Here is a 25,293-nt window from a genome sequence, read left to right on the forward strand (position 1 = left end):
AAAAACAATGAAGGCGTGCTCTTTCTGTTAGAAATTTACTAACAAACCGTACCTCATGATAACCCGTTACTTTTCTGCCAAAATTTTTAGATGAAAAGAGGGGACGGGAGGAGAGTGGGAGTGGAAATGGAAGGTAGAAGTAGAATGAGGAGAGAATAGAGATATTATAGAAAAATAAGTAAAGGATTGGTATATTTGATGACATAGAGAGTGATAAGTGGAAGGGAGGTCCGCTTTTCAAATGTAGGCAAACAAATTTTTAAGCAGGACAACGTCTGCCGGGTACGCTAGTATATTTAAAATATTTGCCTCTGCCCATTTCTCGCAATCTGCGTCTTCCTTTATTATACAGCTTTACTCTTGTTCTTACTCTCAGTGTTTGTGCTCTCCCACTTCCATTCCATCTTGTTCTTATTAGAGGAATTCTTATCACGTAGTTTGGCTCTGACGTTCGGAGTATTTGAATTTATCTGTCCTAACAATTAGACAAGCATGGCAACATACGGGGAGCTATGACATTTTGCTACTACTCATTTGTGGATTTTCCCTTTATTATTTTGAGGAAGTTGAATAGATAATATTGCACAGTGAGGCGTGTAATATACGAGCCCGCTCCTGTTTACTCTCACAGAGTGGACAGTGTTTCCAACGAAAGAGCGGTGCTAATTTCGTTTCTTGGATACCACAAATGAGTGGGTTACACTTGGTCTGTTACAACAGAATTTTTAATGCGTTGGAGATCTAAGTCTTAGGGACACGGGCTAATACACGGAAATATTTTAAACGAAATAAAATTATCGCGCCCAACGAAAACCAGCACCTTTGAAGTTTCCATGAAAGGCATTTCATTATTGGTGTGAAAAAGTAGCACAGTTTGATATTTGCATGGAAGACTAGCAGTGTGCAGAAGTGTGTTAAAAATGTTAGCCTTTCATGGGACCTACGAAATATTGTGTATTTAGTGACCTATCCAAAACAGACTAAAACAAAAGTGAGTACAAGGAACCTTTAGAGAATAATGTCAATTAAAATAATGGAGGCCTTTTAACTTTCGTTTTGTTGAAGAGATATGACGGCCCAATATGAATTAAAAAATTCTAGAAAACTTATTTTTGTTTAACGGACGTTGTGGCAGCGCTTTGACCTGAAGTGGCGCACCGAAACCAGGCTAATCCCGTTCACTCGATTAATTTACTTAAATTTTTATTTTGTTATATTTATTTTTGTATAGCCAATTCGTTGATAGGCAGCGGTTTGTCAAGCGTTCAGATCTAAAACTGCTCAGCTACAGAAGTGATATTCATTTCATTCATTTTTATTGAGCATTTTTCTTATACCTATCTATTTACATATGTAGCAAAGTTACAATAGCAAAATAAAAATAAAGAAGTTTTATTTTATGAAGTATAAATTAACGAATGCATAATATGTGTATGAGACCGTGTAGATATAAGAAAAAGGTAAGACATTTTTTATGTTAAGCTTAACATAGTGACAAATGTCATATCTATCAAAAATATTGAAACATTAGTGCAGTGGGGTGACTGCTAAATATAGAAATCAAGTTATAATTTTTTTTAAAACCTACATATGATTTTTAGCCTAATTACAAGATCCTACTATTGGAAAAGCTAAAAGTAAGTAAAAGAAAAAATAATGGTGTAGGTATATAAAATAAAGTAAAGAAAGTTACTACTATTATTTGCTTTTAGTCTCTGTTAATAAGCTGCTTATTGAATAGGTCGTAGCAAAACTTCGATTTCATTATGTGAGAAACTCAGAAGAAAGGATTTCACACATTTTGTAAATTGTAGAATATTCTTCATGGCCCGAATTTCGGAGGGTAGTATGTTGAAGAGTTTCCTGGATACAATTGTATAAAACTTTGTTGAGCGTGTGGTTCTGGAAGGAGGAACAATAACTGTAGGATGAAAGTTTATCCTAAGGTTATAAGTTTCCGACCTCATACTCTGCAGATAACCACACCTAATGAAAAAGATTTTTAAAACTTTAAAATAATAAAGGTCCCTTATTGGAAGAATCCTTAGACCTCTAAAAAACTCTCTTGGGGGATGCAGTCCATTTACACTAGATATTTTACGAATAACGTATTTTTGTAAAACTAGGATAGACTGAATTTTATTAAAGGATGCTCCCCCCAACAGCTGATACCATATAACAACTTAGAATGAACAAGCGTATAATAAACTGTTTTAAGGGTGTAGTTAGAGCAGCAACCTCTGAGATGATAGAAACAACGTAAAGAATATTGGAGATAATGCTTTAGGCGGGATATGTGGATGCCCCAGTTCATATTTTGATCTACAGTTACACCTAGATACCGAAAGTCTTCAACAACGTCAATTATAAAGCACTCGTTATTACAAATAGCGAGCGGATTAAAAATACCATACTGAGCCATTTGGCACGAATTATCGTGGAGAGCGAGACGCTCACAACTGGAGGAGTGGAAAACAATGTCTACGTCTGGTCTTATTTTTGCATTCAAGCTAAAAAACATTAGCTTGGTTTTATTGCTAACAACGAGCTTGTGTTTAGCGAACCACGTTCTTAAAACATGTACATCATGATTTATGCTTATGAGCCGTAAGCTATCGCTAGATCATCTGCAAATGCAGTGACCTTGCCTAAGAATGGCATGTCGAAAATTGAATTTACGTAGACCAGAAATAAAATAGGACCGAGGACGGAACCTTGTGGAACGCCAACTTTAATTAGATTAGAGCTACTGAGGGTTCCGCAGACTTTAACGCGTTGTACTCTTCCAGTAAGATACGATTTGAACCACTCATGTATAAATCCTCGAAAGCCAGTATGATATAATTTATCAAGTAGAATTACATGATCCACAGTATCAAAAGCTTTTGTGATGTCAACGAAAAGACTCGCGCAATGTTTTTTACTGTCCAATTCTTGGTGAATAAATATACAAAAATCTAATAGAGCATCCTCGGTTGACCGGTTGGCTCTAAATCCGAACTGCCTTGGGCTGAAAAAGCTCTTGCTTTCAAGAAAAAGTAAAATACGGCTTTTAAGGGCTTTCTCGAAAACCTTAGAAATGGAAGGTACTAATGAAATTGGCCTATAATTGTTTTTATCTTCCCTGTTACCCTTTTTGAACAGAGGAATAATAATCGCACATTTCAAGTCTTCTGGAAAAGTTCCTGAGTATACACTAGCATTGAAGAGATGTTTCAGAATGTCTAGTAGGTTAAGGGCTATATTTTTAAGCAATTGGTTCGAAATAGCATCATGACCACAAGAACCGTAGTTGTTAAGTTGTTTTATTATTGTTAGGATCTCAGAGCCAGAGAAAGGTTCAAACAAAAAACTATTGCCTGAACTAGTTCCTTCCCTACCTGACATCACACAATTGCAGGAAGAGGCATTAGATTGACCGACTGAAACAAAAAAATCATTAAATATATTAGATACAGCAGAGGAGTCGTCAATGATGTTGACATGATCAATAGAGCAATAGACTTCTCATTACCGATGCCGTTTGGGTTGATAATACTATTAACAATTTCCCATTCCTTCTTTGTGTTGCCGCTACATTCTAGTAACCTACCTGCAGTCAAACCAACTAGTTGTATACTAGAAGAATACTAGTTTGCCAAAAATCCCAACTAGTATGAGTTCTGTCTTTTTTCCATACTGGTATTTTTAACACGGCGATGTCCTACGAAATATCAATTGCCACCCTCTGCATCAGCATCATACCAGATGACATACTAGTCAGCATACCCATCAGACCATACCAATTAACATACTAGTCAGCCTTTGCGCCAGCATTATACCAGATGGCATACTAGTTACTATATACACCAATCTCATACCAATTGACATACTAGTCAGTGTATTCAACATCAACATTACCAGTTGGCATACTACTCAGTCTATGCATCATCGTAATAACAGTTGACATACTAGTCGATATTTGCATCAGCATCCTACTATTTAATGTACTAGTCTCAGTTGGGTTGCTAAATTACTTGAAAATTGATAAATTAGCTCAAATTTATGTTATTCGTTATATTTCATATATATAAAAGGTATGTATATATATACATATGTATATAACTTTAAAATTTATCACTTCAATACATTATACTTTGGAATAATTTTTAATAAAAATACGTACATATATATGAAAACTAAAAAGTGACGGAATAACACACGAATGTGACGCATCTCAAGGCGCAGGGCTAAGTTTATGGGTTCACCATGGCCAGAACATTCCCACATTAAATCCCTCAAGCCAAGAGAACTGCTAGGGTTCATCATGGAAGTCGGATGGGATGAGGTGCTGACCAATGGTCGCAGTGCAATCCTCAATAAATTATTCATCTATCTAACGGAGAAGGAACGAACCAGTAGTGGTTGACTGTGTCAGAACAGGCCAAGCTGCACTAGCGCGGTCCTGTTATGAGTATTAATGGAGTTCAGAATGGTGATATGCACTTTACGGAAGTCATGCTTATGGCTGGATAACCGAACAATTTCATTTAATTGAGGGAATCATAACGGCTTTAAACGTTTTCGTTACTGACTAAAGGGATAATATCGGTAGATACTGGCTGGGTTTCCGGTCTTTATCTGTTATTCTGGAAAGGCATAGGCTTTTAACGACAAGTAGAAAAGATGTCCTAGGCTACTGATGCCCGCATGGCCAAGGTGTTTTGGCATCGGTATAGGTCTTCCGTCTGGGACTATTGATATGGAAGTCTTGGCCTTTCCAATAACTTCTTTAACCTCTGTTGAGGTAACGGTGAGGGTTGGCTCGTCATGCTTGTGTTTATGTGCCCGTTGATTTGGACGATATCTAGCATTGTCAACTGAAGTATGCATTGCAAATTGGCTACAGAAAGCACTCGCGCATTTCCTCGAGCCGACAGACGAAATTCTAGTCGAATGAATTATTTAAATACTAACTAGTATTAATAACATCACAAAATTATAGTCAATGAACCATTCTAAAACTGACCAGTATGATGAACGCCACAAAATTCTAGTCAATTAACTATTCATACACTAACTGGTATGAATAACACCACAAAATTATAGTCAATGAACTATTCAAAAGCTGACTAGTATGAATAAACCCACAAAATTCTCCTCAATGAACTAGAATGTTTGCTGACTACTTTGGCTTTTGACTGCAGGGCTATTACGAAAATAAGTATCTCTCTGCCACTTAATATTCTTTTGTAATTGCTTACACAACTTTTTATACCTGGAATGGAGCTCTTGATTATTTGGGTATTTCTTACACTTTGCACCCAGTCTATTCTTAAGCTTTGTCTTCTTGATAAGGTCAAAACTTATCCAAGGTTTAAGTTTAATTTTATTTTTTGTGGAGCGCGGGTAAAGCTAGCAAACTGGATATAATTTTGAAGCAAATTTAAAAATCTAGAGTACGCCTTGGATATGTCAGTCTCTGAATAAACATCAACCCAATCCTCTTGACGTAATTTTTAATTTAGTAGTGAATAGCTAATTTTTGTTATTTTTGGTTTCTCCTTTTTTTTCTTGAAAGGGAAATCCTATCTTGACACCAGTCATGGAGTGATCTGTAATATCCAGATCCAGATTAATACCAGTGAAGGTGCACAAACTGTTGGAACGGCAAAAAATATGATCCAAGCAGGTGCCAGAAGAAATCCTTGTTTGTTCGTTTAAATAGGAAATAAATCCGTTACTCGCCATTAATGCTAGATAGTTCTCAGAACTTGCATTAAATTGTAAAATATCTAAATTCAAATCACCTAGTACAACTGCAAAAAAATCGTAATTAGGAATGTTGTAAAAATTCGTCTCATGAGAATATATCCATATTTCGGATACAAATATTACATCTGGGTAGACTGAAAATGTTTCTAAGTTACACAGTAATGAGTCGAAGTTCTGCCGTAGACTACGAATATTTTGATGAATAATATAAAGAGCATTTCTATCAGAAATAACCTGATCTACAGAATTTAAAGGACTGTTATTGATGAGGTTTTTGGTGCTGATATCATTAATTTCCATTGGTTTAAAGATAATAACTTAATAATAATAATAATATTTAGAAATAAAACTAGTCTGGAATCCCAGGCAAGTCATCAAAAGAACGCACAAAAACAACCTTATCATTATCAGCTTTCCTTAGCAGTATACTTGAATTGCTAAACCATACATATTTATAACCCTTTTCCTTTTTAATTTTGCTAACAGCAGCATACAAAGCTATATTGTAATTAGTTAAGCTATTATTTATGTAAATTTTTTGTTTATTGTTGGTCCCTGAAAACATTCCGGTAGTTAGTTTATTCTTGGCCTTAGATTTTTCACTCATTACTTTGCGCTTTACTTCCATTGAAGAGAACCGAACACAGCTGAGCGTAATACTTTAATTAATAAAAAAAGGAACAAATATTATCTATTAAGAGAGGTGAGAGCAGTCTTTTATTTAGAAAAAAGGGAGTTGGGCTATCGATTGCGTTTGAGTGGGAGTTATAAACTTGGCACAGACACCGGAAAGGTTCTTTTGGTTCGAAATTAGTTCGACATTGTTTGAGAAGAAGAGGTTTGAAGTGTCTCATAGTTCGAGAAGGAACACAAAAGTTTACTTCGTTCAAAAGGAATGGGTATGAAATCGATCAATTTAGTCATAATAATTACACCAATCATTTCACTTCGACAAGCAAGAGTTGGAAGATTGATGAGCTTCAAACGAATAGTGTAAGGTGGAAGATTGTATAAGGTGTTCCATTGAAATTTTCTTTAAAAGCAATAAATGTTTCAAAACTTCTACCGGAGATGTCAGTTAAGATAATTTTAAATTCAAACAGAGTAAAGAAAAGAACAAAAAATTTGCATGACTATGTTGTGAATAACAAATAATAACCGCAAAATATGCAAAATAATTCACTCGCTGCGACAAACTATTTTAGCGTATGAAGTCATAGATCAAACACGAAATGCAAATTACGAAATCGTAATCAATTCACGATACGAACGATTGAAAACGAATTAAAACATGATTGCAGAATTAACAAATCAAATAAAAGTTAATTCAAAGTGAACTGGATAAGGGCTTAAGAAAATGTTAAACATTGAATAAATTAAAACAGCTAAATTTTTGAATTATTCCAGGCGTTGTTTACAGCGTTAGGCCACTTACAACGAACTAACAACTCGTTCTCATACTACTTACATTACCACGATTTACATGTTTGCTGTGTGTGCAAACAAATTATTTGTCTTGTCTAATGACACGCACGTCTCAGGAATACTTAATTTGTTATTCAACCAAAGCTGAGAAAATTATTTTTTCTAACAAAAAAAAAAAAAAAAAAAAAAAAAAAAAAAAAAAAAAAACAAAACGAAGGAAACCATAGTTGGCAATTTGTCCAACTAAATGAAGTGCGAATATCTAAAGATCGGGAGTATGGTGCGTGAAAAATTACGAAATCACGTAATGACTGAACTTATTGTATTAGATACTAAGTCATATAGGTGAGGCTTTGTTTGCGAAGGGTCATTGACTTCTGAAAAAGTCTGCAAACAAAGACAAAATGGATAAGAATAGGAACGTGCGAAATATATGTATGTTTATTTTATATCGTGCAAAGTAAATGCAAAACTAGAAATAATGTATCGCTGTACCAGTAACAAATGAATTAAAAAAAAAAAAAATAAATAAAATAAACAAATTTTAAGCACTTCCTTTATATAACATACAAAAGACATTTACATTTTTAATTCTTATAAAAATTTTTACAATTTCTACGTCAAAATTAAAAAATCAAAGTTCAGCAAGAATATGTCTTTATATAAGGACACATTTTTTCTGATTTTTGCCCATTTATATAAGGCATGTGCTTAAAATTTTTTTTCTTTTTTTCTACTTTTTAGTTCTAGGTGGAAGAGAGTAGTGCCTTATTTATTACAAGATCAAAAATTTATTTCTATTAAGTCAAAATGCATACAAAACTATACAATATAGTCCATATCAGAGAAATACGTCAAGCTACATTAATTTCTAAGGTACTTGAAAATTGCTCATATATACAAAGCTTGGATTGCTACAAGTGAGTACGTGGCTTCCTTACTCTAATTATTTTGATCCGGGCGCTACCTAACGGAACTTTTTTTCCTTTGTCAAGGTGTTTTAACCTAGAAATCGATCGCAAGATTCCCTCCGCTCCGTACGAGTTTTATTAATATTTCAATCTGTGAGCACCCTAGCGAAACTATGTAATATGTTTTATACTGTTAATTTAGTTTAAAATTTCGAGTAACTAGCTCATTGAGAAGTTACTTAAAAGCCGGTTTCAAATTTCCAACTTTCCAAATTATCATCTATTTTTTCGCTCCATGCGTCACATAACGGAATTTTTTTCTGCTTTTATTCTTTTGTCACGGCGTCTTAACCTATCTGTGAAGTTTCACGTTTGTAGCTCAATGAGAAACTTCCTAAAAATCGATCGCAAAACTCCCTCCGTTCCGTTCGAGTTCTCTATTTCTGTTCGCCATCTAACGGATTTTTTCCCCTTTTGTGGCATTTCTCGGTGTCGTTTGCAGCTCAATGAGAAGTTACTTAAAAACCGATTGCAAGATTTGTATTGAAAATGCGGACAAACATTCAACCGACCTAATATAAAGGAAATAAAAATTAAGAAAATCTCAGATATGTAGAGATATTTATTTATTTATTTAACTCGAGAAAAATGCTTTATGAAAGATCTCAAGGAGGTAATGTTTGTAACTTCAAAACGCGTTATAAGTTTTAATAAAATAATATCTCAAGAAAATAAAACATCTATAAAAGCTCGTTTCGGATTTTTTTTTTGTCGTAGCTAAAGCATATAACTTTTTGTTCAGTACGCAAGCATGGATGTGCGAAATAAGCATATACTGAACATGAAATTTTCAAAGAAAAACGGCTTACTTTCAAATCCCTTTCCTAAATAAAAACTCACCACGAATAGCGTTGGTTACGCTAAGTTTTATTTAAACTTAAGAAGCGATACCATAATAGTTGGTTTAATCAAGTACACTGTTCAAGAGTATATGTGCCGTGGTTTTGCCCTTTTTGCCCAGATGGAAAAGTTTTTCGGAGTAAATTTGCTTTCTCTCTATTGGATAGTGGCAAAAAAATGTATCTTACGGTAAATAAGGACAAGGTACTTCATCCAAGAAGAAATCGCTGTTGAAGCATATTAATTCGAGATTGTGATGAGATTGTCTATCCGGAAGCCAAAATTGAGAGCAAAATAAATGTGAGCTTAGAAATCAAACGGAGAATAACTCTTGCAAACAAGTGATACTTTGAAATTTCTATCTCAACAAACAAAAATAACATTCTAAAAGTCGCTCATTCAGCCTGATGTATAGCTAAGAATCATGGACGGTACCTAGAGAAGAGAAAATCAAAAGTTCTTGATCGTGTCTGTGATACCGAATGCTAGTTTTGACGCAGCTATAAATTTGAGCTGTATTAGTTTAACGCAGATATGAAGATAATGCAACGAATAAACACCCAAATCCTTCGATGGCAAGGTCATTTTATGTGAGTAGACGAAGACGCTACGTCGTAAAAAGTATTCCTATCGATACAAATATTTTGAAGCAGAAGAAAAGGGAGACAAGGGAATGCAGTTAAATGCCAGTTAATGATGAATCATGAACAAAAGAACACATATATCTCAATAGAGGCCTGCGCAAAGATTCTAATGACTTTCTATGGCTCATACCTAAAATTAGCACACGGAAAAGACAATTGTTATAATTTTTATTGACGTTGTTTGGCTCCGTTAAATAAATTTTGAGTTGGAGATTCTCCACAGGATAATGATGAGAACAAGAATAAAAATTTTGCGGTTTTCGAAAAGGTGTGAGTACTTAGTACTCGTAAAGATAGATGTATAAACATACAGGTCTACGTCTAGAAAAATGGTTTTAAATTAAGTAGTGCTAGTGCAGTAGATGTAGCTTTACTAGAAAAAAATTAATTTCGGGTCCTTAAAGAAGAGACTCGTCTAATTTTTATATCCTCGTTATCGGCGTCTTATTGGTTTCTTATCGGCTTCGTACTGAAGAGAAGCGTCAACGATTTCATGTTGAACTTTATATTTCATAACAAACCTATGAGTCGTTGATAACAAATCGATAACAAGTTAATTACACTCCCGGTAAAAGACGACTCGAAAACTTTTAAATAACAAATCGATATCTTTTCTAAACAAATCGATCGGAAAATCGATAAACCGCCAATTACAGATTGATACCACTCCGATAAGAAATTGATAAATGTTCGATAACAAATCGATAGCTTTTTGATAGGGATTCGATAAAAGTTCAATAACAAATCGACCTTTTTATAGCATATCTATAACTTTTCAATAAAAAATGAATAATCGCTCTTTAACAAACCGTTAACATTACGATAACAAATTGAATTCTAGTTCCTTTCCTTTGCTATCTTTTCATTTCAGGTTTTTTTCGTTTCAGGTTTTTTGTGGTCTGCGTGTAAAAACTATGACTACGAATCACGTATTTCTACAATATATGGCGTAAGCGTAACTATTTGATGAAATTTGATGAATTTTGAAGCTTCTAGCCGTAAAAAAGGGGCAAAAATTACAGTTTACATGGGGTATATAATATATATACCACCGGTCTCTATGATTTTTTCAGACAGCAATATATGCTACATACGTAAGCATTTGGTGAAATTTGAAGCCTCTAGCTGTTAAAATGGGGCCCATTACCTCTAAAACGAATTCTGATGTCCGCCCCTTTGGGTCGTAGGGGCAAATTTTGAAAAATCCAACTTTGAAATGCCTATGTTTTTTCTTTTTGGAGTTTATTTTTCTCTTTAGAAATTTATTTAGTCAGAACATATGTAAATGAAAAAATGAATTTAACTTAGTAATAGAAAAGAAATTAAAAAAAATTATTAGAAATTAGCGTTTTTACAACCCCCTTTTAAAACCAAGGCATCACTGTGTAAAAATGAAGGTAACACTGTGACACAATTGCAGATCGTAAAATTGCTTGTGTTGTTTTTTTTAAGTCACCACAAGACACAGCAGGTAGAATTGAAATTGCCCCTACCCAAAAGTTCGACCCAAAGGGGGGGACATCAGAATTCGTTTTAGAGGTATGGTTCCTTCGGCAAAGTTTCTTATTTTGATCCCTAGAATACGATTTTCACAGAGCAATGAGCGATTTTTAAATCGACCCACCCTAATATATATATACTATATATATATACTATATATACCATCATATATATATTATATATATCACCGATCTCTATGATTTTTTGACACAACAATATACATATACTATATACGTAAGCAATCGGTGAAATTTGAAGCTTATAGCTGTTAAAATGGGGTAGAAATTGCGAATATATATATATATATATATACTATATATATATACTATATATAACACCATATATATATACTATATATACCACCGATCTTTATAATTTTTTCAGACAACAACATATGCTATATAAGAAAGCATTCGTTGAAATTTGAAGCCTCTAGCTCTTAAAATAGGGCAGTAATTACGAAAAGTTTCTTATCTGAACAATCGGTTGTGGGGGATATATACTATATATACGAGTGATCTCATCAATTTTTTCAGGCAACAATATGTGCAATATACGAAATTATATGGTGAAGTTTGAAGCTTCAATCTGTTAAATTGAGTAAGATATGACAAAAATCCGCTTTTTCTGAAAAATCGGTTGTATGGAGGATATATGCTATAGTGGTCCGATCCGGCCGGTTCCGACAAATGTCTAATCGGACACCCAAATACACCCGCTCACCAAATTTTATCAAGATTTATCAAAAATTGAGGGACTAGTTTGCATACAAACAGACAGACGGACAGACGGACATGGCTAAATCAACTCAGCTCTTCATCCTGATTATTTCGGTATACTTAATGGTGGGTCTATCCATTTTCCTTTAAGGACTTACAATTTTGGGTTTCGTGACGAAATTAATATACCATTTCATTTTAATGAAAGGTATAAAAAATCCATATCGTGGTTGGTTTGAAGAATATACTATCTTAGAAAATTTTTCAAAACGCTCTATCTTAAAATTTGTTTTAAATATGCGATCTCTATGTAAATTATATACAATTTGAGCTGAGCTAAGATGTTTAAAAAAAAAGTATGAGATAGGGTGATATTGTACTAAGACGTCATACTTTTATTCAGCAATACAAATTTTACCCCTACGAACTGGTACTGCAATTATATGAAAATATATAATAGTGTTTCAAGCCAAGGCGAATTCAGTACCAGGTGTTGTTATTCCAACAGCTAGTTGCTTCTTTTTGATTATTTTCCATAGAACGCCTTGTACTATAAAATGTCAGCTAATCGAAATCAATGACAATTTTCTTTTGACTTGACATTCTTCTGCAGGGCGAATTAGTTGATTTTTCTTTGCCACCACCTGGTATGGATTCTCCTTGGTCTCAAGCATATACGTATCAAGCATAATATCATTTTTACTCACATTTTTTTGGTAAAATTCTCACGGTAAAAAATGTCAACATAAATAAAACACTCGGGGCTATATAAGTATACAACTATTTGAAACTTAATGCTTTGTTTGTACAAAGACATGTTGGCGGGTGTGTTATTTTTACTATTCAAATTCATTTTGTATGCAGTGACTGGCTTAAGGTTTCTAACAAAAAGTTCAAGTAGATATAAAAACAAATGGAAAAAAGAGATAACCAACAAAACACGGAATATGAACTAACATGTATACAAAACACTAAACACAAAACAAAACACAAAACAAAACAAAAAAAAAACAAAATCAATTAAAACTCACTGCATGTATGCTTTGAGCAGATAAGCTTTTAAGTAAAAATATCAAAATTCTAAAGGCACACACCTTGACATATTTGAAATTTAAAAGATATGATTTGGAAACAACTGCCTACAGTTGAGTGATATGTTTTATGGAAAACTGACATACCTTAAATAAGATGGAGAGACATATGCATTTTTGTATTGCAAGGTCATTAAAGGCCGCGGCACAATGAAATTTTTCATATAGATGCGTTTAACACAAGCTTATGCATTCCAGTAACATCACCACAATGAAGAACCTTCAGACTTGGCAATTAAAGTTTATTTCGCCTTGCCCATTTACATACAAAATTTCGCGAAGCACTGTTATAAACATTCTCTCTATACAACAAAAACACTTGGTAACATATCTTGTGTCGTATTCATTTGTTATATTGCAGTTTTTAATTTCCAAAAGTGTTAGAAAAGTTACCACCCAGCGGACCAAATGCTCGCAAATGATACCATATTTGAGCGATTTACGAAATTTGATTTGTTTAATTTAATTTTTTTGGATTAAAGTCGACACAGACACAATGCGGTCGACTACTAAGATATATAAAACATAAAATTAATGTTACAGTTAAAAATAATTAAATTCAACCATAAATATGAAAGAAAGTACAAAATATCAGGCCAGACGTGACAGTATTGAATTATGCAACTCGGAAAAAGAACATTTAAAACTGATGCAGTTATACAAGTTGTTGTAGTGCGAACACCAGCTTCGCAGTGGATTATTTTTGGCAAAATTTTGCCCTCAAAATGGTAAATAAAAAGGCACAAAGTGCCTAGACGTTCTACCAGGAACAGCAAAATTTAGTCGACTAACAAGATCAGAGGAGTCGATCTCGCCCATAATGAGCTTGTGAATGAACATTACCCCGAGTAAAGTTCTTCGATTTTCGAAAGTTGGCAGATTTATAAGGAGAAGCCTATTTCTATATGGTGGCAAATGTACACTAGAATCCCAGTTAAGACCACGTAGTGCAAATATACTGAATTGCTTCTGTACTGACACAAAACGCTTTATAAAATTTGGATACCCTGGGCACCAGACACACGAACAATACTCTAAGATTGGTAGTACTAACGATGTGTAGAGGGTCTTAGTCAGATACGGATCATTAAACTACTTAGCCCATCGCTTGACAAAACCGAGTATACCCGTTGCTTTGCTTACCATTGCTGAAAATGCGTATTAAAAGTCAGTTTAGGATCAAAAAGAACGCCTAGATCACTTACGACAGATATACGCTCCAAAGGCGTGCTGTTTAACGTATACGATGTCAAACTTGGCTTCACTCGATGAAATGTCATTAGTTTGCACTTCGAGCAATTCAAAACTAGTAAATTTGCAGTACACCAGCATTGAAATGAGTCCAAGTCTGCCTGAAGAAACTCCACACGGGAAGACTCCGAAGGCAAGTATGAGTAACAAAGTTTAACATCATCTGCATACATAAGAGTTCGGGAATGTATGAGAGTTTGTGGTAAGTCATTTATAAACAAGGTAAAAAGTAACGGACCCAAATGACTACCCTGAGGCACACCAGACGTTACATCAAACAACCTAGAAAGACTGTTTTTAAACAAAACTTGTCGAGTCCGATTCGCGAGATAGCTTTCGAGCCATGCAAATAAATGCTTAGGAAATCCAAGTAAATCAAGTTTGTAAACTAAAATTTCATGATTGACAGAGTCAAACGCTTTACTGATGGCGGTATAGATCACATCCGTTTGCCTATTGTTTAAAAATCCATCCATTGCAAAAGAAGTAAACTCTAGCAAGTTGGTAGTAGTTGATCTAAAAAAAATATATAAATCTAAGGCGCGATAACCTCCGAAGAGATCTAAGGCCGAGCTTCTCTTCCAATTTGCGTCGTGCTCCTCTTGCTTTTCCCTACAAATTGGCCGGACGGGACCTACATGTTTATGCCAACTCCGAACGGCATCTGCAAGGAAGATGAGTTTTCACTGAGAGCTTTTCATGGCAGAAAGTTGATCTACGCGGCACAAAACAATGCTGGCAGGGCGATAATATGGAGCTACACATGTGTTGAAGTTGACATGTAATTATTAGCTCAAATGTTTTGGGAATAGCTGAAAGCTTAGCTATACCTCTATAGTTATCGATACTAGACCTACTACCTTTTTTGTGCAAAGGTATAATAAATGATTTCTTCCAAATCAATGGAAAAGTGGCAGATTCCACAGATAATTGGAATAATTTATGTATCGGCTCAGATAAGTTAACTGCACAGTATTTGAGTACACAACTAGGAACACCATCTGGACAGGGAGAAAAAATCGGTTTCAAACCGAGAAGGATCTGAAGCACAGTATTCTTATCAATTACTAGATTACAGGGTTGAAAACGTTTAGATGAGTAGGTCGACTTGAAGAATTCTGCAAATAATTCCGCAATATCATTATCAGAACTAGCATTCTTGCAACCAAAAGAAAAGGTAGCTGGAAAACAAGATGTTTTCCTCTTGGAATTAAGAAAACTGTAAAATCTTTTTTTTTTTTTTGTTGTCTTGTGAACCAAGGTGGTTTACTTGTTCCAGCACTAACACATCGAAGGGGAACACAGCTTTCAAAGAAGCCATCAAGAATACAGTAAAATAATGAAGTCGCTGAGTCGAAGTCATTACTCGAATAAAGATCTGACCAGTCATGAGTAGCAATCAATTCGTTGAGCTCGTTGATTATGAAGTCCGCCTTATAAAAACATCTTGAGCGGGATCGAGATTTTAATTTTGTAAAGCACAGCTCCTTAGGAGGCTGAACCGGATAAAACTCTCGCAAACGCATCTGAAAACGATAGCAGTATGATTCATATGTCGTTCAGTTTGTGGCAGTAAAAGTATTGTTTACGATAGTCGCAACAAATAAAGGCTAGCGAATATTAAGCAATATTTTTTATAGACTTTTTTTGATAAATCTGCGTAGCCCGATAAAATATTCCATTCAATTCATTTTCGACTCAAATTAGATACTGAAAAAATTGTTTTCCCGATTCGGAAACAATATTATATAAGTATCAAAAAGGATATTGCAAAATGATCCAAAAAATATAATGAGCGAATTTTTCAGTTGTTCCGTTTCCCGTTGTGTTCCCCAATATTAAATACTGTAACGAATTTACTTGCAAATCCTCTTATTTGCAATCCTCTGCTAAGTTCGAATCACTAAACTATTGAATAAATAACTCCAATTTGTAACAATGCAAAATGGCCTTTATTAAAGTACTTCACAATAACACTCAAACTGTGCAACGAATAGCTTGCTTAATAACCAAACTGATTGATAGCTCAAATGAAACTCTACTATTCAAAATAATACTGCTCTTGCTCGCTAGATAGCGTCTTAGTCGAAACTGCCTGACAACTCAAATCAAACTGAATTCCAGCGCCTCTACAATTGCCGCCTTTTATACTCTTTGATTTCAACCTTCGCATCTTCTAGGCTTCCAGAATCTACTAGTCCAGCAGCTCTCAAATTTCTCAGCTGTAACTACAATTGCACAACTTTATAGTTTTTCTCATTGCATACTTATAGGAGTATCTCAGATATATGCATGTGTTTGTGCATTGACTCTACGCTGCCCGTATACGTACATGGTACATATGTGTAGACGCAATTATTGTTTCGTTTATGTAGATACATAATGATTGATCTATTGATGTGAATTCACGTCACTGCTTAGCATCGGCTTAGAGACAGCAGCACCCCTTAGTTTTGCTAATATTCGTAACAAAACATTGAAGCGCGCTTGAGGCGTTTATACGCGTACTTTGCACATTATTTATTTGCGTATAATAAATATTAAATAATTTATCAAACACAGCACTCAAGTATTCACTTTCGCGGATATCATAGAACTAAAAAATTGTTTTATTTCTTTTTTGCGCTGCGCATCGATAGAAGAAATACCGCTATATACGAAATTATGAACCGTTATTTTGTCTGCATTGTGGTTTTTGTCACAAATGTTACAATGCTCATAAGAAAGTGTTTTGCGCCACAAAAATGAGCATCGTTCTTTGCTCACTTGCGAGAATTCCTGCAAACATTAAGCTAGTGATATGCGGTAAATAAAATTTCTATCGCTCTTTGTTCGCGTAGGAGCTTTTTTACAGGTTTTTTGGGATAAAAATAAAGTTTCTATCTTCTTTTGTTCATATATGAGCTCACTTCTGAGCATTTTGCGAAAGTATCGCAAATTAATTAAACTTGGTCCGCTGCAAAGTGTGCCAGCACCCTTAGCCAAATCAAATTTCAAATTATTCTTCTTATGATTTGCTTGGAACAAAATTTGGGAGTTGGCTACTTTTCAATATCAGATGGCGCCAGTGTCGCTCATTCTACCGTTCGCCATAAAAATACGTGCAATCTACTCATAATGCATAAGCTTGTGTTAAACTCATCTATATGAAAAACTGCTTATGCGTCGGGGCTTTAACGCACAAGCTATGCTTAAGAATATACGCAGCTGAACTCTGCAAGAGTTACAAGTTTCACAGATCATAAACATGTCTACAAAATAGTATTTTATATAGTAAAACTAAATATGTATGCTAATGAAGTTGTTGAATACATTCACTGCCCATTTTTTCAGCTACAAACTATTGTCAAGTTAATGAAGTTTATCTACAAAGGAAGTTCAGTTGTAATTAATGTATTCCATTTTTTTGTTGCTTGGGGTACAGCAGGGTGAGGTCTCACAGTGATATGACAATTATTGATTTGGAGAAAGCTACTCTTTTTTGTTTTTTATATATGCTAGGCAGTAGCAATGAAAGATTGAATTGATTATTATTTTTGATGGTTGATATTGTCATACTATGTCGTGCTGAGATAAAATGAATTGCTTTTTGGAATACAACACAGTGACGAGTATTAAATGAGTTATTTGATACATTCATCATCATCACATCAAGGGTCCATATATCAGTGCCACAAGCAAAAAAAAAAAAAACAAAAACAAAAAATTAACAAGTCATGAGTATCAAGTACTCGCGAAGTTCGATGTGTGAACATGTAAGTGTACGTCTAGAAAACAAATGTTTTAAAGTAAACTAGAGCTTGCCCAGGACTTGATGTTAAACCATAATAGAGGTAAATTTTGGGCTTGTTGAGAAGAGTTTCATTGTTGTTGTATTAACGATAAAGACACTCCTCGAAGGACTTGGGGAGTGTTATCGATGTTAATGGTCGCTTGTCGGACAAAGATCCGGTACGTTCCGACCATCTCGGGCACGATTATATGACCACATTAAACCTTCTGGGCCATAACACCCCTACCCCCTATTTCCATGAAGAACTTGGGATAGCCAGAGCCCCGCCTGGTTAATATGTGTATTATACATTCATATTTGTAACAGGATTTCCCTTGCGTTAGTGAGGTTGACAATTGGATTGCGGAAGCTCTGACGTTATAATGCTTTGTATTGCGCTTATTAATCCCGGTTTTGCTATCGGCTTTTTATCGATAGAAAATTATTACTGACAAGTCATCGGCTTCATATTGGTTTCTTATCGACGGGTTATATCATCGAATTTATACTGAAGTTTTATCGATATCTCTTCCACAACAAACTGATAAGTCGTCGATAGTAAATTTATAACATTTTCATAACAAGTTGGTAACACTCCGATAAGAAATCGATAGCTTTTTGATTACAAATAGATAACTTTTCGATAAAATTTCGATAAAAAATCGAAAAATGCCGATAAGAAATTGTTTATTTTTTTAATAACATATTGAAAATGTTTCTATAGATAATCGATAACTTTTCGATAAAAAATCGATAGCGAATTGTCGATACTAAAAAAATCGATGCCAAGTTGATAATTTTTCGATAACAAATCGATAAATGTTTTCAAAATATACATATTAATAGCTTTATATTAAATAGTCGATAACAGCTGTCAAGGTTATTCCTGCTTCTTACGTGAAGATCAGGACGTACGACATGCTAATTTGTCCATCGCCTTCGAAAGAGACGTGCCCTACTTTCGAATGAAGGTAACTTTGGCCATAAACCAATACTTCGGGACATACCCCAACCTCAAACAGTTGGCTGCAGGAAAACAACAAAGAATTTTGAAGTTGTGCAGCAATTGTTACATCTGAACCCGATGTATTATTCATATGGGGATGGACGCAGAATCTTGCGCATGAGGTATATCAATAAAACCGAAAGAAAATTGGAGACTTAAGGGATTTCTCGTCATGCGTCGCTTAGTTTTTATCTCCCTGAAATGATTTTTTAGAGTAAGGGATGTATTGCACCATTCCACATTTCGTAGATTATCCTAATATCCGATTTATAAATACCCAGCATCGTTTTGGAGCGCTACCAGTACAATAATGAGGGTTGGTTAATTTTGGCCTTGTTGAAGAGACGCCAATACATAATTATGTATTGTACATTTAAGCTTCTGAAATCAATACCTCAATCTTAGTAAGCCGTTTCCAGTAGTTCACGAACTTCAACAAGACTTTTTACCAAGATTCAAACATGCTCTTTAATAACATAAGTATTTCTTCTAGATATGTAGAAGCTGTCACTCTAAAGTAGAAATAACCTCGGGAAAAAGTATTTTAGGCGAAATAAATTTAGAAAAGCTCTGTACAAAAATTTTGCGTGGAAAATGTTTTACCAACGTAAGTTAGGTTGGGTTTGAATATCTTTTAAGAAGATCTATTGGAGCCATAAATACTAGAATGCACTTCTTGTAGTTCTGATTCTATTTAAACTTTAATTAGCCGAACATTGCCTAAAGCCATTACGAACTTCTCTAAATTTAAATTGAGGAAATGTGCAGATTAAACATATTGTGGCGAATTTATCGAGTATTATACATCACTAACAAATCCAACAGAAATAACACAAACATATGTAGAAACAATGATAAGAGACGGTGAATAGGCATATATTCGGGAAAATACTCGAAACTGAGAGAAATAATGATGAGGCAACCGAGTAATACAAAAAAGGAGCAGTGCAAGTGATGATGAATCAATTTGATTTTATCACGCTATTAGTGAAGTACACGAGTATTGTAATGGTGAAATACTACTGCCACAGTAAAGTTGTAAATAAAGAACATTTTGCTATACTGAATATTTGAGTTATTATTCGAAAGCTTATTCGAACTATAACAGAAGCAGCAGAAAAATCAAGAATTCTCTGAATATGTTACAACGGGTGCCAGAGTTGGGATTGTTGAATAAATTCGAGGATTAAAGGTGTAAGATAGAGATGTCAAAGTTGAATGAGTTGACGATCCAGCAACTAACGAAGTAGCTGGGACAGCGAGGACTCCCAACGATGGGCAGTCCATTGGAATTACAATCACGGTTGCGAGAGGCGCTATCGAAGAGGAAGCCATTAATGTGGATGAGTATGAATTCCATGTAGAAGGCAGTGAACTATTAACAAAGACATTAGATGTATTAAGAGACATCAGTTCGGAAAAAGTAGCGAATTGCTCGCTAGAAGGGCCTTACGATTGTTTTCTGAGACATAGTCTGCCATTCCTTGCCCATTTATATTCGTTTTTCATTTTACTCATTTTGAGATGTATTCGCCTCGCGCCTTTATGAATGTGGGGAAATATGCCAAAATGAAATGAGTGTCCAAGATACAAGGAACTGTGCAAAAGAAGCAACAAATCTACGTAAATTGGGATAAATGTAGCACTACTAGACTATAAAATTTATCGTAGAAGCAAGTAAGCCGATCAGTTAGGGCAAATTATTTTTTATAACATCGTCAATTAAATTTTTCTTCTTTATTTTCGATATTTTACTATGCAAAGGGGGCCAGGGACCGTATCATGTTAAACGATCTGTGATGGAATTCGATTTTTTTAATCGTCATAGCACTGAAATTGTGATTGGGATTTGGGTAATAAGTGAAATAGTAACTTTTAGTTTTACAAAAAGCTTGGCAGATTCATATTTATCATTTGAGTGAAATATGTTTTCGATACGTGATTGTATAACACAAAAAGAAGGTTAAAAAAAACACTCGAAAATTCGAGAAACATAACATTCCTTAAAATTGGTATATTTAAAAAAGTCTTCTTATTTTGAGTAGTATGTGACGTCACTGTTAAACAATTGCTCTTCGAAAATTTCAAAATATTCACAAAACTTAGTTCTTAATTACTGGCGTTGTTTCAAAAACCTTGTAAGTATTAAAATCTACAAACCTCATAAGCTGCCACATCCTCCTTGCCATATAAGGCTACTGGCGATGAATTACGTGGTGCAAACATTTTACACCATAAATTCGAAAAACATTGAACGTTGAAATTTCTACAATGGAAATAAGGTAATTTATCACCATAAACACAAAATTCAGTGAACTTAAGAGCGCAGAAAAAAATAAATGATAGATCTCAAGAACACAAAAACACTTTATATTACTCAAAACGTTGATTTCGATTCGACGTTATGCGAAAATAAATGCAAAACTAACGCTGAGTTGTGTGGGCGACACAATCGTAATGGCACTGACTGGTGTTGAGAAGAGTGTGATTTATCAATTTTTTAATATTTTTTTTAATATTGCACTTGTTCTTTTTTTTAATTCGTATTTGGTAAATTTTTTTTAAAATCTTTTTTCGATATTTCTTGATAGCACTGCACTTTGCTTAACATCCACAATTGATTATTTTATATTTCGAAGCTTGTTTGAAAGCTTTGATCCCAGGTGCAATTCGAAAGTTTTTTGATTAATGAGTAGTTTTTATATTTGCTGCGCTTGCTGATTACATTATAATTATTATCGCAGAATAGTTTCGTGAATGAGTTATCAAACTCGATTTTTTTATCTTTGCCTATTTGAATCTTTAGACTCAATTCGCTGACTAGAGTACTCCGTTTTCGATATACAATTTTCGTAGTATATTTTTGGAGATTTTTTTTGTTGTTGTGTTTTTTCTTCTATTTGGTGTATTTTCTTTATATTTTTCTTCTTTTTACGTATATTCTACAGTTATGACGTTTACTAACGCCTCTTTGGTCGTGGCTAACTGTGAAGGTCGCTCGTTCGAAGCTCAGGCAGTGCTCGTTCTTAAGAAAGGAGTATTTCGTTTTGCTTTTCTGACACAAAAAACGTTTACCAAAATCTATAAGGTTTTTTTCAAAAGCTTCCCAATACCATTCGTTTACAATAACTTAAAAAATCCGTTTTCAAATTTCATGACTTTGTTTTTCAAAGATCTTTGCTGCTGCCTTGCGCTGCTTTTCAAGTAATATGCAAATTTTTTTCGCGCCCAAATGCATATAAACTTTTATCACCACACTTTTTTCGTATTTTCATAAAATAATTTTTTTATTTTTCTTACGCGTCATTTTATTCACGCCCGTTTCGCATCGTTTGTATTCTTTTTGAAACGCTTAAAAACGCGGCTCAAATCAAACTGAATTGGCAACGGTCGACGCGTTTACACAGCGGGCACACGCGCTCTACCGCGCCGTTGTCATATCGAATCAAAAAAAAGTCTCAGCGGCAATGTCACTCAATCAGCTAGAAAATATAAGCAAGTGATTTAATAGCTGGCCAAAATACGATGCGGAGAAAAAAAAAACAGCAAAGCAAAAGCAATGAAGCCAAGTTAAAAACGGAAAACAAAATATAAACACAAACGAGAGCTAAAGCGCGCACAGGTGTTATGCGCTTTAAAGCGCTACTTACTGTTTATTGAGTATTTGAGAGCGCACCAACAACGCCGCCCGCGCTGGCAACGCGCAGTCAAGTTTTAATAACTTATAACATAAAAAATGCTGCCAGCGCGTTGCGGTCAACTGTAAGTAATCTTAACTTGTTCAACTCTCGCAGCGGCTCGTCGTAATTGTTTCTGTTAACCAATTCGTAGGTAAGCGCTGAGGCAGCATGTTTATGATTTCTGATCACGTTGTTTACTCAAAGTCAAAAATGCTTAAGCGGAGGCGTCAATATGTGAAGTTGGCGTCGTCGCGCACATGAATTTAAAATAAAAAAATAAAATAATAATATGCTAACAGCTCACCCAGAATCAGCCTAAAAATATAAGTGATACAAGGAAGCCAATGCAGAAACGGAACCAGAGCGAAAAACCGACAACAATAAATACAGAAGTCAAACAATAACCAAACTAAGCGATTGTGGGACCGCGCACGCTCAATCGCTAACGCGCTTCAAAGCTCAGCGTTCTGGTTTATTGAGTATTTGAGAATGCGCCAAGAATGCCTGCCGCGCTCGGAACGCGCAGTCAACTTTTAAGAATTTGTGACATAAGGAATGCTGGTTGCGCGTTGCGGTCAACTGTAAATAATCTTAATTACTTGTTGAGACTTTTACATCTGCTTGTTGCTGCTTCTGCTGTTAACTAGTCCGAGGCTTTGTGTTTATGATCGCTAATCACGTTGCTTGACTCAAAGTCAAAAATGCTAAAGCAGACGCGTTAAAATATGACGACGTGCTCGTCTTTCGCATCGTCGCGCATATGCATCCACCACAATTCTGTTGTTAAACAAATCAAAGAAAAAACTTAGAAGCTAAAAGCGGCAATAATACTCAGACTTAGACAAAAAAAAAAAATAAGTAAATCATAGCTGTCCAAGATACAAAGTACAAAAACATAACTAAGCAAAGCAATTATGCTAAGTCAGAAACAGAAACCAGAGGAATAGGAACAACAATGAACACCGAAGCCAGATCCACATAGTCAGTCAAAGTCAAAGCGATTATGAGGACGCGCTTTATTGCTACCGCGCTGCAAAGCGCAGCATTCTGGTTTATTGAATATTTGAGTGCGCGCCAACAACGCCAACCGCGTAGCCAACTTTTTATAATTTATAACAAAAACAAAGTAAATAGTTTTAAAAAAGTATCAAAAGTTTTACAACAGCTTTACGTTTATGTTGTCTCATCAAGTAGCTTGATTTAATGTCAAAAAAGCTAAAGCGGAGGCGTCGAAATGTGGATTCGCCGTCGCCGCGCACATGCAACTATGCTGTCATACGAATTCATAAAAAAAATCAGAAGCTAACCTCGGTAATGTCACTCAAAATTAGCTAGTAAAAATATGTTAATAAAGAGCTCGTTGAGGTACAAAGTACGCAAATAAGTAGGAGCAAATCAACGCAAGTAAGCCAAGAAAACGGAAATCAGTGCAAGGAAACACAATAAATAGTCTATGCGGTTACGAGGGACCGCGCGCCCTCAGAGTAATTGAGTTCGCACCAATAAAACCGCGCGCAATCGTAACGCTAACATTACACATTCGCACGTTTAATAACTAAAGATAAAAAAATGCTCCTCTCACGTCGCGGTCAACTGTAAGTAATCTTAAATATTTCAACTCTTGCAGCGAATGGCCTATTTTGGCTGGTTCTGTTGGGCAAATCGTTTGGCACACAGCGCTAAGGCGGTGTGTTTATGATTGCTGATCACGTTGCTTGACTCAAAAGTAAAAAACTATAAAGCGGAGGAGTTAAAATGTGGCGTCGCTGTCGTTGTGTTCCTCGTCGACGATTTCATAAATGTGTTCCGGAGCCTGATGTAATTCATTAAGTTTGTTTACTGTGTGCACATCCCATTTGCATTTTGTTTATTGGCGGCATTTTAAAATATGTTTGTAAATAAAGCTTTGCAACGCAAGAAGAGGAGAGCCAGTGACAGATAGAAGTATGTTATATCTTAACTTTGGCAAATACGTGCAGAGAAGTGAACACCGTAATAGGAGGCTTAGAAAATTCTCGCAGTAGGTACGCCTATCGTAAAAGCCGACTGTAGTTAGACAGACCCGCAGGTTTAAGGGGCAAAAAACCTGGTGAAGGTATTCAGATTAGTATCAGAAATTGCTAATATACTAGCGTACCAGATTCAATCCCCAATATTTGAAGCTTTTGGGGTGTTGGAATAAATTTCGACCAAGCCGGGTATCATATAGCCGATTGTTCTGACGCGCCTCCTCTCAAGTAAATTAAGTTTAGGTGTGTTTGCAGCTAATTTCAAAATGATACAAGATCCATAGTTGCCGATTTACTTCCAGCCTTTAATCTTAATCGGGGAACTTTCATAATAACGTTGGTATCATTTCGTAAAATTAACCGGTTATAAAAATGTACCTAAAATGTCGGATATAGCCGGTTTCGAAATAAAAACCGCTTCCGAACAAATCAGTTGCAAAAACCAGGTGGGACCGAAGTATTTATTTCAATTTTTTCGGAATCGTTTACTTTTTCGTGATAGTTATTTTTTTTTGCGAACCGGGTTTTTTCCAACTTGTTATACTTTCGATGGTAGTGACGTATGCAATAGAAGTTTTTTTCCAAAGCGGTTAATTTTTCGAAGCCAAATTGGTTTTAGCACTTATGAATA

The 25,293-nt window shown here is 35.0% G+C and overlaps 1 protein-coding gene across 16 annotated transcripts in view; it reads right to left on the reverse strand.

Moving 5' to 3' along the window:
- Wdr62 (WD repeat domain 62) overlaps positions 1-25,293 on the reverse strand; it is a 378,801-nt gene that overhangs the window by 83,833 nt on the left and 269,675 nt on the right. The window contains exon 1 of one of the 16 annotated variants that reach the window (XM_067768224.1): positions 21,134-22,593. The exons of 14 other annotated variants lie outside the window; for them this stretch is intronic. In XM_067768224.1, the coding sequence (XP_067624325.1) occupies positions 21,134-21,199 (66 nt within the window). In that variant the 5' untranslated portion in view covers positions 21,200-22,593. Of the gene's footprint in view, positions 1-21,133; positions 22,594-25,293 lie in introns of those variants that run through there. One more of the 16 variants, XM_067768226.1, reaches the window with a different exon arrangement.

This window comes from Eurosta solidaginis, chromosome 2 (assembly GCF_040869045.1).
Source record: "Eurosta solidaginis isolate ZX-2024a chromosome 2, ASM4086904v1, whole genome shotgun sequence".
Classification (NCBI taxonomy): Eukaryota; Metazoa; Arthropoda; class Insecta; order Diptera; family Tephritidae; genus Eurosta; species Eurosta solidaginis.